Below are 14,579 nucleotides of genomic sequence, written 5' to 3' on the forward strand. Positions count from 1 at the left end.
AAAGAGATATAAGGATTATTTCACTTGAACTGATAAAATGATGACACCAGGGGCGCCTAGGTGGCTCAGTTGTTAAGCGTCTGCCTTTGGCTCAGGTCATGATCCCAGGGTCCTGGGATCGAGCCCCGCATAGGGCTCCCTGCTCTGCGGGAGGCCTGCTTCTCCCTCTCCCACTCTCCCTGCTTGTGTTCCCTTTCTCGCTGTATCTCTGTCAAATAAATAAAATCTTTAAAAAAAAAAAAAAGACACCAAGGGCACCTGGGTGGCTCAGTCGTTAAGCGTCTGCCTTCGGCTCAGGTCATGATCCTGGGGTCCTGGGATCGAGTCCCACATCGGGCTCCTTGCTCAGCACAGAGCCTGCCTCTCCCTCTGCCTGCCTGCCACTCCCCCTGCTTATGCTCTCTCTCTCTCTCACTCTCTCTGTGTCAAATAAATAAATAAAATCTTAAAAAAAAAAATGACACCAATTAACTGATAAGATTTATTATTTCCCCCTCTATCTGAAAGTGGAGTGTTCCTATGAAACTTTTCATAAGCTGAAGTGGCATAAAGTGAACAATATCCCCTGCTTTCTGAAAGTTCACATTACACCACTTCACTTTATGAAAGACCTACATTAGTATCTGTTTTCACTAACGCAAAGAAATCCAGAGGACTTTCACAATTATTAAAAAGCCATTACCATACTAATGTAGATGTAGGTACACCTACATATGGATCTGTACCAACACACATACACAACATATACATGTAATAGACATAATACACTTACATGTGTGTATATACACTAATGAATATACATATGTGTATTTTATGTATATATGTGTTATATACATATATATATTTTTATAACAAAAAATATTTTACTAAAACGTAAGATTTACAGAAGTTTCCAGACAAGCCATACAAAATGGTCACAAGCTTTTTCTTGAAGGAAGGATTCTACACTTGACAGCAAAGTCACAATGTTATTAGTGAGGGCTGTGATGTTTGTTTAATGTTCCCATTTTGGTTCAAACAATCAAGCTTGTCCATCTATAGCATATAAATAAAGTTAGACTTGGCTAGAGAGCATATTCTAAAGAACTGGTTAGCTGCTTTTAACTAATGCAATTAGATGACCATAAAAAGGGGGAAAGGAGCCCATAAAATTAAAATAAAACTACCTCTCCCCCTCAAAAAAAGTAATAAAGAAAAACACCCACACCCCTGCAGCTAACCCTGACAACTACCTTCATTCACAGTGCTTTATACTCAAACCCTGAGGGGGAAAATGAATAAAAGCAGAGAAGGGCCACTGCTTTTAAACGTTTCACAACAATCCAGATGGTACTTCTAGCCTCTGCTCATGCTTTACAACAGTGAATCAGGACAAGACATATATTTGCTAATGTGCATTTAATCACCAAAGGACTGAAGATGTCTGGGCTTTTATTCTGTAATTTTTTTTTTTTTTTAAGATTTTATTTATTTATTTGAGAGCGAGAGAGCACATGAGAGGGGGAGGGTCAGAGGGAGAAGCAGACTCCCCGCCGAGCAGGGAGCCCGATGCGGGACTCGATCCAGGGACTCCAGGATCATGACCTGAGCCGAAGGCAGTCGCTCAACCAACTGAGCCACCCAGGCGCCCCTTCTGTAATGTTTCTAAGACTGTGTCTATTAAATGCAAACAAAAAAGGAAGAAGTCTTGGCAGAACAGGAGAAGTGATGCACACTTGATGATCAGATTGATTTTAAATATTATTCATGGCATATAGCCTAGTCCATGCTCTAGCTGTTTCTATGGCTTGGGCTTCGTTGGTCTTCCACTGCTCCGCTACATCATTTGCTAATGGATCATCTGGATTGGGAGCACTTAACAAAGCCTGAATTCATAGCAGAACTGTGTGGATCTGCAGTGCTGGGGACCACTTATTTTTCAAAATATCTAAACATATTCTTCCCAACTTGTCTACATTAGGATGATAAATTTTGGTCATGAAACGTACTTTAGGGGCTGCCATCGGGTATTCATTCTTCTGGTAGGAATAGTTCAAGCTTAAAAGTCCCTCCCTCAAAGGGGGAATCCTGGGGGCCAGCAATGACCACATGAAAATAACGGGCGTTGCTCTCATCTGGTTCTGCTTTAATGCCAGGAACTGGTTGTGCCAGCAAACGCTGGGTTTCCTTGATAATCCTGCGGGGCAGCCCGGCCATATTGTCAGATCCCGAGTTCGGCCTCTGGTCTCGACTCTGGCTCCGCTTGCCTCACGCACGAGTGGAAGTCCTATACGTATATTTTTAATACCGAGAACAATTACTAAAGAAGCTACACAAAGAGACACTCAAAAACACTATAAATAAATCAAAATGGAATTCTAAAATATGTTGAAGCAACCCACAAGAATGCAGAAAAAAGAAAACCAGAGAAAACAAAAAGAAAAATGGCAAACTTAAGCCCTAACATATCAATAATAAAAGTAAATGTAAATGGTCTAAATAGACCAAATAAAACTCAGAGACTGACAGAGTAAATTAAAAACAAACAAACCAAAAAAACATGATTCAGCTGTATGCTATCTACAAGAAACTAACTCCAAATATATTAATATAGAAAAGTTACAAGCACAGGAGGGAAAATACATATCATGCAAACATTAATCAGAGGAAAGGAGAGGCTAGATTTATATCAGATGAAGTGGACTTTGGAGGAAAGAAAATTACCAGAGGCAGAGAGGGACATTATGATAAAATGGTCAATCCACCAAAAAGATACAGCAATCCTAAGTGTGTATTCATAAGACAAAAGAGCGACAAAGGATGTAAGTCAAAAAATGATAGAAAAGGAGAAATAGACAAATCTACAATTACAATTGGTGACTTTGATACTCCCCTCTCAAGAACTGATAGAGCAACTAGACAGAAAATCAGCAAAGATATAGAACTCTACAAGATCAAAACATTCTACCCATTAACAGTAGAAAACGCGTCTTTTTAAGTGTCCATAGAACATATACCAAAATTGACCATATCCTGGGATATAAATCAACAAATGTAAAAGAATGGAAATCATACAGACTGTTCTCCAAACACAATATAATCAAACCAGAAGTCAATAACAGAAAGATAACAGGAAAATCTCCCAACACTCAGAAACTAAATAACACATTTCTAGGAAATCCATGAGTTGAATGGGAAATCTTGAGGGGGGAAAAGACAAGAGTTCATCAATTCTGCAGGATACAAGACAAACATACAAAGACATTCTATAGATTATGAATGAGCATGTGGAAACCAAAATTAAAAATACAAGACCATTTACAATCACTGAGACAAAACACTTAGGTGTTACTGTAACAAAACTTGTAGAACTTGTATGCTAGAGACTACAAAATGCAGATAAAAGGGGCGCCTGGGTGGCTCAGTCATTAAGCATCTGCCTTCAGCTCAGGCCGTGCCCCAGGGTCCTGGAATCGAGCCCCACATCGGGCTCCCTGCTTGGCAGGAAGCCTGCTTCTCCCTCTCCCACTCCCCCTGCTTGTGTTCCCTCTCTCACTGTGTCTCTCTCTGTCAAATAAATAAATAAAAATCTTAAAAAAAAAAATGCAGATAAAAGAAATCAAAGACCGAAATAGATGGAGAGACATACTCTGTTCATGGATTGGAAGACTCAACATGGTAAGGATGTTAACTCTTCCCAAATTGATAGGTTTAACACAATTCCTATTGAAATCCCAGCAAGACTTTTTATAGATAAAAACAACATTATTCTAAAATCTACGTGAAAGTGAAGAAACTGGAATAGCTAAAACCTTTTTTTTTTTTTTTACTATGCATTTATGTATGTATGTAGGTAGGTATTAGTCTTTAATCTCTACACCCATCATGAGACTCAAACTCACAACCCCAAGATCAAGAGTTGGATGCTCTATCAACTGAGTCAGCCAGGCGCTCCATTAAAACAATTTCTTAGAGGATGAATAAAAGAGAAATCAGCCTACTGGATTTTAAAACCTTATATAGCTAATCTGTGGTACTGACAGAGGGACAGACCCATTGATCAAAGGAACAGAGAACCTAGAAATAGACTCACACAAATATGTCCAACAAATTTTGACAAAGGTGCGACAGCAATGCAATGGAGGAAAGACAGCCTTTGCTACAAACGACACTGAAGTGACTTAACATCTGTATGAACAGATACGTTCCCAAATGAAACTTAACCTTATAAAAAATAAAATCAAAATGGATCACAGACTTAAATGTAATATGTGAAGCTATAAAACTTGTAGGAAAAAACACAGGAGAAACTATTTGGGATTTAGGGCTAGGCAAAGAGTCCTCCGACTTGACACTAAAAGCACAATCCATAAAAGGAAAAATTAATAAACTCAATTTCATCAACATCAGAAACTTTTACTCTGGAAAAGACCCTGGTCCAAGGATGAGAAGACAAGCTGGAGACAAGGTATTTGCAGACCATACGTCCAACAAGGCACTAGCAGCTAGAAGTCTAAAGAACTTTTAAAACTTAACAGTAAATAAGCAATCCAAATAGAAAAATGGATAAGAGACATTTTACCAAAGAGAATTTAAAGATGGCAAATAAGCACATGAGGAGATGCTCGACCTCATTAGCCATTAGGGGAATGCAGACTGAAAACACAGTGAGAGATCACCACCCATTTATCAGAATGGCTAAAATAAAAAGCAGTGACAACTAATCCTGGGAGGATTTCAGAGAATATGTTGCTGGTGGGTGGGCATGTGAAAATGGCTTAGCCCCTCTGGAAATGGGTATGGTAGTTTCAAAACAAACACACCACATGCGACTTCTCTGCACCCGTCAGCCCTTTACTGCGGCCTCACGTACCAGTCCCACGGCCGTGACACATGCTGTTCTCACCTCCAACAGGACTACAAGTGTTTTCCCTTTTGCTTCAGATGCCAGTTCTGGGCTTCGCAAATCTCCACTACCCTTTTAAGATTGACTTTGCTCCCTGAGATCTTCAGGCAGAGATGGTCAGCCCTTCCTTTCTCAGTGCTACTCCAGGAACTGCTACCCTTGATCCCATGGTTGATTCTTATCTACCCCTGAGACTTTCTCCTTAGTGTCCACTCTTCCTGAGAGCACAACAGTTACGAGCGGGAGCTCCAGAGTGGATCAGGTCTGGGCTAGGATCCTGACTAGACTAGTTACTAGTCCTGACCTTGGACAAATTAGTTCACATCTCTTGAGCCTAAGTTTTATTGTCTGTAAAGTGGAATAAGAGTAATAACAGTATAGTAAGTAGCATTATGTGGATTAAATGAGATAATAAATGTATTTTGAAAATTTAGCATGGTGCCCAGCACATAGTAGGGGCTCAATAAATATCAATTCTTGGGGCGCCTGGGTGGCTCAGTCGTTAAACGTCTGCCTTCGGCTCAGGTCGTGATCCCAGGGTCCTGGGATCGAGTCCCGCATCGGGCTCCCTGCACCGCGGGGAAGCCTGCTTCTCCCTCTCCCCCTCCCCCTGCTTGTGTTCCCTCTCTCGCTATGTCTCTCTCTGTCAAATAAATAAATAAAAAATCTTAAATAAATAAATAAATAAATAAATAAATAAATATCAATTCTTATAGTTGTTATAATTATCATCACCCAAACTCTCTCGTCCCTGCAAGCACACAAACAGGTTTGGAATATTGGGCTCCTTTATTTTTATTTTTTAAATTTTATTTATTTCTTTGACAGAGAGAGACACAGCGTGAGAGGGAACACAAGCAGGGGAAGTGGGAGAGGGAGAAGCAGGCCTCCCGCAGAGTGGGGAGCCCGATGCGGGGCTGGATCCCATGGGATCATGTCCTGAGCCGAAGGCAGACGCTTAACGACTGAGCCACCCAGGTGCCCCACTGGGCTCCTTCATCTGTTTAAACAGAATGAGTTGGGTTTGAACAAAATGTTAAATTCACAGTTTAAGGGGAAAAAAAGCAGGGGTGCCTGGCTGGCTCAGTCAGTGGAGCATGAGACTCTTGATCTCGGAGGTTGTGGGTTCGAGCCCCATGTTGGGTGTAGAGATTGCTTAAAAATAAAATCTTTAAAAAGAAAAGAAGAAAAAAGAAAAGAAAGCAGTATTTTTTTTTTTTAAAGATTTTATTTATTTATTTGAGAGAGAGAATGAGAGACAGAGAGCAGGAGAGGGAGGAGGGTCAGAGGGAGAAGCAGACTCCCTGCTGAGCAGGGAGCCCGATGTGGGACTCGATCCCGGGACTCCAGAATCATAACCTGAGCCGAAGGCAGTCGCTTAACCAACTGAGCCACCCAGGCGCCCGAAAAGAAAGCAATATTTAAATTAGCTTCAGAGGTCAAAATATTACAATCCATGCCGATCTAGAATTAGGTTAGGTTTTAGTCATTTCTGTGAAAAGGCAGATTCTATAGGTATAAATTTAAGATGTGACTCTCCTATGGAGGATAAGAAAAAAAGATGTTCAATAAATATTTGACAAATGAAGGGAACAAGATGAAGATGTTCTAGAGAAAATAACCCATCCATATTCATTCAACCCAACATTTACTGTACACATGTTATGTGTCAGGCACTATGCTCAGTGTCAGATGCACAGAATATAAGAAAGTGTAAGTAACTTGTCACAAGTTACAACGTTATTTGTATTAAAATGACCGGAGACAAAAGGGCGCCTGGGTGGCTCAGTTGGTTAAGCGTCTGACTTAAGGTCATGATCTCAGGGTCCTGGGATTGAGCCCCATGTCAGGTTCTGCGCTCAGCAGGGAGTCTGCTTCTCCCTCTCCCTCTGCCCCTCCCCCAGTTTGTGTTCTCTCTCAAATAAATGAATAAAATCTTTAAAGAAAAAAAACAAAAACAAACCAAAGACACAAGAAATCCTTTTTTCCCTCTACTTAAAAAATTAAAATTGGATTCATCAAATCTCACAGAAGAAAAAATACACACATTTAACTTTTAGTTTTTTATTTTGTTTCAGACAGCTGGACGAGGCATCTACATTCTAGCACATCTTAACAATCACTAAACAAATGAAAGACGGCTTACTTATATATAAAAATGCAAGGGGAAAAGGTCATGACTGTCTAACAGGGAATTTGAATCCCCAAATAAATTATCTTACAAAAATATCAAACTTGCTTTTCCACATTTCTACTGTTAAAAATGAAGGAAAAAAATTCACATTAAAAAAAAATCTGTAGGCTGGTATAGCAAGTTAAGATAATCATTTTTACACACTAAGTAAGTCCTTCAAATAAATATCTTAAACAAATTTAAGTTTTTCAAAAAATAGGTCAAGTATTTACCTTATATTTGTTTGGTCCACTAAAAGACCGTTTATAAAACTGACATTAAACTGGACCGTAGCTCATACCCTATGAGCAGTTAACATACACACCGCTGAGGCTGGCTATGCACGTGTGCATATTACATATATGTGAACAGCTACTGCTGTACATACTACTTTCATGAGTAGTTTTACCCTGTAAAAATCCTCTAGTCTATCATGAATCGAACTGCACAGAAAAAAAAAAAAGAAAATACTCTGCCTAGTGTAGACATTTGCTCAGTAATTTTTAACAACGCAAATATTATCACGTTTTGGGGACATTAAAGATTACTGAACATGAGATAAAATTCAATACTGCTTACAAATACCTGAATATGGAGAGCATATTCACCACTCATGCGGAGAGCACACAACTGAATGTATGTTACAGAACTCCGTCTTCTAGCTGGTCTATTCCTACTGTTTGATCCTAAAGTTTTACATGGCCTGGGATCCTTAAAAGATAGAAATTTAATAAGATAATGTTACATTAAGTTTTTCTGTTCTAATAATTAACTTTTCAAGAAGTACACAGTAGAAGGGTATAGGGCTTTCTGTATCTCCTCATACGTTAAAAGCCAATTTCATTTTTATCGTGATGCTGATATTTCAATTAACACTATGCTACAAGTAAGACTGACTGCACTACAGTTTTGTCCACAACAGTCAAATCTCTTATTGCTAAAATATTCCAAAATAAATCCAGTAAACAATTTCCATTTCCAATGGCTTAACTGAGAGATGAATCTAACAATTTTTTTTAACCAATTACAACTAAACTGAGCTGAGGACAGCTACGTTTAAAACCCCGCAAAACCAAAGCCAATCATCCAAAAATCTAGAATACCAACACTTTCCATCCAGGATAGAAAAATGAGCAACCAAAATAAAGAGAACCACAAGACTGCTCAAGTAACCAATCAAAAACCACTTCTCTGTTATTTGAGCTAATAGTTACTCGAAGCTTGAAGTTTCCTCCTTCGTTATTATTGGTGGATCCTAGAGTCACAGCTTCAATGTCAAATGTGACAGTGGACCCAGAAGTAACTGCTGGCAACTGATTAGTCATTTCTTTTCCATTTACAAAAACCGCACCTAAAATGTTAAGGTAAAGAGTCATTTACATGTGAGCAACAATGAAGAACTGAAACGGACTCTAGATTACTGGTAACACAGGTAATTTCCCAACTCACATCAAGAAAACATTACGTTATGCCAACTAGTCAAAGAGAATGCATTCCAATATTAAGGCAGGAGAAAAAGTTAAAGCTTTAATCACATTTTAGAGTTCTGGTCCAGGGTTCTACTCTTTTAGAATGGAGACTGGGTTTCCCACAGGGATGGCATCAAAAGAAACTTGACTCCATTACAAGATTACATCCTGTGGAACAGCAACATTGTTGCACATGAAATAAACAAGAATGTTGTTCTATCTACTGTTTGACCCATACCACAACATACTAACACATCTTGAGAGGGGATTTTAAAAGTGTGATTACTATAGGGGCGCCTGGGTGGCTCTGTTGGTTAAGCGTCTGCCTTCGGCTCAGGTCATGATCTCTGGGTCCTGGGATCAAGCCCCACGCTGGGATCCTGCTCAGAAAGGAGTCTGCTTCTCCCTCTTCCTCTGCCTCTCCCCGCTCCCTTCTCGTTCTCTCTCTAATAAATAAATAAAATCTTTTAAAAAATAAAATTAAAAATAAAATTTAAAAATATATATAAAAGTGTGATTACTGCAGAGTAAGGGGCCAAAGAACGCTAGGGAGATATAAAAAATTAAGTAAACTCTCTCCTCGGTTCACCAACCGATGTTGAATTTAGATGACCTACGCACACGGAATCCAGGGATAGACTGCCTGGTGCAAATCCCAACTCAATCACCTCTAAGCTATGGGAGTTTAAGCTGGTCACTCAACCTCCCTGTGGCTCGGTTTTCATCATCTATAAAATGGTGTAATACTACTTCCCACCTCAACAAGCTGTTAAAAGGATTAAATGATTTATTATTTGTAAAGGGAATAGAATAATGCCTGGTACATAGTAGCCATACAGATATGTCATAAAGACTTAAACTTTCTCATCTTCTGCTACACATGTGTGATGTTGGGGCAGATTTGCATCTTACTACACTAATTCACATATTTCAAAGAAACAGCAGTTATGTATCTCTTACCGTTTGTACTGATGCACACTGCTTGATCGCGCTGCAGAGAGTCGTATCCATTCTGTTTTTCTGCACACACTCCTATACTGTCTCTTCTGTCTGGCTGTCCCACAGTCTCAACTCTGTAAATGAGGTAGAAAGGTCATTAATCTTTTTTTTTTTTAGATTTTATTTATTTGACAGAGAGACACAGTGAGAGAGGGAACACAAGCAGGGGGAGTGGGAGAGGGAGAAGCAGGCTTCCCGCGGAGCAGGGAGCCCGATGCGGGACTCGATCCCAGGACCCTGGGACCATGACCTGAGCCGAAGGCAGATGCTCAACAACTGAGCCACCCAGGCGCCCCTCTTTTTTTTTTTTAACATGATATCTAACAGTTACTAAGGTTAAAAAGAGCAATCTCATCATAGCTGCTCTTAATAATAGCTAAAAATGATTCCGTACTTCCTAAATTCCAGGCACTGATCTAAAAATTTTATATCTATCTGTATCAATCATCTCATTGAATTCACCTAACAACCCATAAGGTAGGTGCTATGATTACTGTACCCATTTTATACATGAGAAAAAACAAGATTAAAAAGAGGCTAAATAACTTGACCCTGATCGCCTGGCTGAGTGCTGGACCCATGATAGGAATTCAGGCATTCTGACTGTAGGCTCTATGTGAACTATTTACAGCTATGACAATGCATTCCCATTTTATGTTCTGGTTCTATACATAGAGGAAACTTGTCACACTTGCCATTATAAGAAATGTTACTGTTCCTGCCATCACCTAAAGCTTCAACGTGAGAGTCTATGCAATGGTTTGCTTACTGTTTATCAAGTATTTAAAGCCTTTAAAAATAGACATTATAATCTTTAAAAAAATAGATAATATAGTTATTAACATATTTTGCTTGGAGATATTCATATGTGGAAGGTCTTTTTGTGTTTTAGTCTCAAAATACATCATCATGCACTCTAGAAACAGGAAACTTACATATAAAGTCAACCTATATTTCTACCACCAGATGCATCTTTCCCTCCATTCCAGAAAGCCAGACTTTGAAGGACAGAAAAAGAAAAATTAGTAAGCAATAGAATGTAGCTGTACCAAGGGAAGATGTATTTATACTTGGTATGGCCTCAAAATGTCTTTTGTTACAAAGTGCCAAACAGGCAGGATCAAAATAAATATGTGGGCGGGTTTCTGAAGTCCTTTCACTTCTAAACCAGCAGTATTTTTTTTTTTAAGATTTTTTATTTATTGATCAGAGAGAGAGAGAGAGCACAAGCAGGGGGAGCGGCAGAGGGAGAAGCAGGCTCCCCGAGGAGCAGGGAGCCTGATGTGGGACTCGATCCCAGGATCCCGGGATCATGACCTGAGCCAAAGTCAGACAGACGCTTAACCGGCTGAGCCACCCAGGCGCCCCTAAACCAGTGGTCTTAAGAAGTAAGGGGAAGAGGAGAGTGATGTCAGCAAGATGGCAGATTCATAAGCCCCAGTCCTGCTTCTACCACAGAAACACTACTTTAACAATGATATACAGACCAAAATACCTTTATGAGGTTTCCAGAATCCAGTTAAGAAGCTGCAGTACCTCCAGGGAGTACAAGCTGAAAACAGCTGCACTGAAATGGGTGAGAAGAGAAATTTCACTTCCCCAAGTCAGGGCCTCTCCCAAGCTCCACAGATCAGTGCCTGGTAAGAACACCCCGGCTTCGGACTCTTCCCTTGGGACGGGGAAAGAGAGGAGTGGAGCGTGCATCCAACGTTCCAACTCTTTGGAAGGTTGCCTGAAGGACTGATATCTGTTGTGCCTCCTTTACAGCACTGACAGAACAACCATAGTATGGTTGCCTGAATGCTGCTAAGACCAAAGAAATGGGAGGGGTGGCATCCAAGAGCCAGTACAACTGGGTGTGACTGGGAGCAGGTGCATAACTTGAGGCTTCTCTCTCTCAGAGGAAGAGAGAAGAACGGAATGTGCTTCTGCACCAGCTTTTTACAGGGCTGCTCAAGGGAACGGTACCTGTCTCACTTGATGTGGGCACCGATGGGGAGCTGGCAAACTCTGGATGCCTGGTGGCCACTGAGTACAAGAGAGAACAGGGCTATTTGCTGCTGTTAACATCAGAAAACAGGCAGTGCCACAAACAGGCACCAGAGGGAGCAAGAGATTAGGACCTCCTGAAAGACCCACAAAGCTCTCTAGTTGAGATATTGCACACACAAGCCCAGGGAAGTCTCATCCTCCCAAAAAAGGTTTCAGAGGCTCCCAGCATCTCTAGCTGAGTTCATTTGTGAGGGTCTTTTCCTGCACGAAACCAGGTCATAAAAACTGGGAGAGGTGGCTGTTTTCTCATATGTATAGATCCCAGCACAAAATTATAACACATTTGGAGAAACAGGAAAACATGGGACAAACAAAAAACTAAAATAGATCTCAAAAAATTACCCTAATGGGGGCACCTGGGTGGCTCAGCTGGTTGAGCGTCCAACTCTTGATTTCAGTTCAGGTCCTGATCTCGGGGTCGTGAGATCAAGCCCCACGTTGGGCTCTACACTCACCACAGAGTCTACTGGTGATTCTTCCCTCTCCCTTTCCCAACTCGAGCTCACGTGTGCTCTCTCTCTCAAATAAATAATTAAATCTTTTTAAAAATTATCCTAATGAAATGGAGACATGAATTATCTGACAAACAATTCAAAACAAGCATCATAAAGATGCTCTACGAGGTCAAAAATATAAGACATGAGTAAAAAGAATACCAACAAAGAGACAAAAAATATAAAAAAAAAACCCAAAAAACCTAGACAGTATTTTGGAGCTGAAGAATACAATAATAACTGAAAAATTCACAAGAGAAGTGCAACATCACACAATCAAGCAGAAGAAATAAACATCAAATTAGAAGAGAGGTCATTTGAAATTATCCAACAGCAGGGACAAAAGAAAAAAGAATGAAGAAAGTCTAAGAGACTTATGGAGAAGAGAGAAAGGGGCAGAATGTTCATTTAAGCAAATAATGGCTGAAAACTTCCCAAATATGGAGCAGGGAATGGACATCTAGATTCAAGAAGCCTAATGGACACCAACTAGGATAAACCCAAGAAATCACACTGAAACATATTATAATCAAATTGTCCAAACTCAAAGACTGAGACTTTTAAAGCAGCACTAGAAAAGTGACTCATCATGTACAAGGAAGTTCACATAAGACTATGAGTGGGGGCATCTGGGTGGTTCAGTCGGTTAAGTGTCAGACTTTTGATTGATTTCAGCTCAGGTCATGATCTCAGGGTCGTAAGATCAAGCCCCGAGTTGGGCTCTGCACTCAGTGGGGACTCTGCTTGTCCCTCTCCCTTCCCTCTGTCCCTCCCCCTGCTATCTCTCAAATAAATAAATAAATAGCAATAAAACAGAAAGGGCCCTCAATGCAGTGAGAAAAAAGAAAAAAACTCCTAATCTGAATAAATTACAAAGTAATTCCTAAAAGCATCTTTCACCAAAACAGCATGTAATAAAGATAAGCACGACATAAAAAGTTTACAAAAGTTGCTCTGAACATGGAATGAACCAGGAAACTAAAGCGCTAATAAATGAGACAGAGAATTATTTTCATAGTTCACTAAGAAATAGAATGGAGGTTTAAAATCACTGAATTTTTAAGTTGTAAGACAAGTAGTCAGGACAGTATATACTCAGACACTATTGTAGTTGTTCTCTCACATAAAACCAGTTTTTAAGAAACTATATAAAAAAGAAAAATGCTATACAAGATAATTTATGGTAGGGTACAGTGACTTCCTCTAATGCATGTACAACTGAAATACAATTAATAAAAAATTAATTTATGGACAAGTTACTAGAAATACACACACTGTACAGAGTAAAGGAGTAGAACGTCCTGGGTAATAATTTTTCTCAAAGGTAAACTGTTATGAGAGAGAACATGGCCCAAAACAGGAGCAATTTCAATGGCAACAAGAGGGCTAATCTGTTATCCCTATTACTCTGCACTTTGGCTAACTCTGATTGTATTTAAGTGACACATCCTCTTTCTTACACAATCTGTAATGTTCTTCTTCACAGGGAATGCTTGGAGCAAAATTCAAAAATTCAGTTGCTTAGCTAATAAATATATGAAAAATATCCAACTTTATGATAAATATAATAAAATGAAATTTTTATTTTAGCCTAGCAGCTACAGATTGATTAAAAACAGCAATACTTAATACTGACAAGGATGCAGTGACATCAGTACCCTCACACTGCTGGAAAGATTGCAAAGTGCTTCCAGGAACACAGCCAGCTAGTAATAGGAACACTAGCCCAAAGAATAGAGAATGAGCCATATATCAACAAAGAGGTCATGGCACATCTTGACATGTCAGGAATAAGAAAAAGAAGGGCTGCCTTGTCAAGTCATTGGAAAGGAGGATTTCTGAAATATATCTGAAACAGAAATATATTGCTTACTATACAAATCCTAAAATAGCTGTTACCCTCTCTCAAAACAAACCTGATAACTTGAATAGTCCTCTATCTACTACAGAAATTGGAAATCTTCCAACAAAGAAAATTCTAGGATGGCAAATTGATTGGTGAATTCTACCAAATATTTAAGGAAGAAAAAATACTAAATTTACACCAACAGTTCTGGAAACAAAAGAGGAAGAAACATTTCCTGCCTCACTTTGTAAGGCTGGTCAAAACCAAAACCGAAAACATCATAAGAAAAAAGATAAATATCTCTCTCATGAAGAGATATAAGAATCCCCAACAAAAGATTAAAAACCAAATTTAGCAATATATATAAAGATAATATATGACAAAGTGGAGGTTCTCTCGGGAATGCAAAGCTGGTTCAATATTCAAAAATCTATCATTGTAATTCACCATATTAACAGAAGAAAAACAGTATGATTACGTTAAGATGTATAAAAATAATGAGACAAAATTAAACATTCACTTATGGATAAAACTCTCAGCAAAGCACAATTAGAAGGGAACTTCCTTTCTTTCTTTCTTTTTAAATTTTATTTATTTGAGAGAGAGAGTGAGTGAGAGAGTGCACAGTCGGGGGAGGAGCAGAGGGAGAGGGAGAAAGAGA

At 39.4% G+C, this 14,579-nt stretch overlaps 1 protein-coding gene and 1 pseudogene across 2 annotated transcripts in view; both read right to left on the bottom strand.

The window, feature by feature from the left end:
• The window catches only part of CRLF3 (cytokine receptor like factor 3), an 87,289-nt gene that overhangs the window by 43,665 nt on the left and 29,045 nt on the right, over positions 1–14,579 (bottom strand). Inside the window, exons 7-8 of one of the 2 annotated variants that reach the window (XR_002481150.2) lie at positions 9,488–9,600; positions 7,644–8,409 (exon numbers count right to left, since the gene is read on the bottom strand). Coding sequence is in view for 1 of the 2 variants with exons in the window: in XM_021704590.2 (XP_021560265.1) it covers positions 8,153–8,409; positions 9,488–9,600 (370 nt within the window). In the remaining variant the exon portion in view is untranslated. Of the gene's footprint in view, positions 1–6,939; positions 8,410–9,487; positions 9,601–14,579 lie in introns of those variants that run through there. The other variant, XM_021704590.2, reaches the window with a different exon arrangement.
• LOC110593322 lies at positions 1,734–2,196 on the bottom strand (annotated as a pseudogene).

Source organism: Neomonachus schauinslandi, chromosome 15, assembly GCF_002201575.2.
Source record: "Neomonachus schauinslandi chromosome 15, ASM220157v2, whole genome shotgun sequence".
Classification (NCBI taxonomy): domain Eukaryota; kingdom Metazoa; phylum Chordata; class Mammalia; order Carnivora; family Phocidae; genus Neomonachus; species Neomonachus schauinslandi.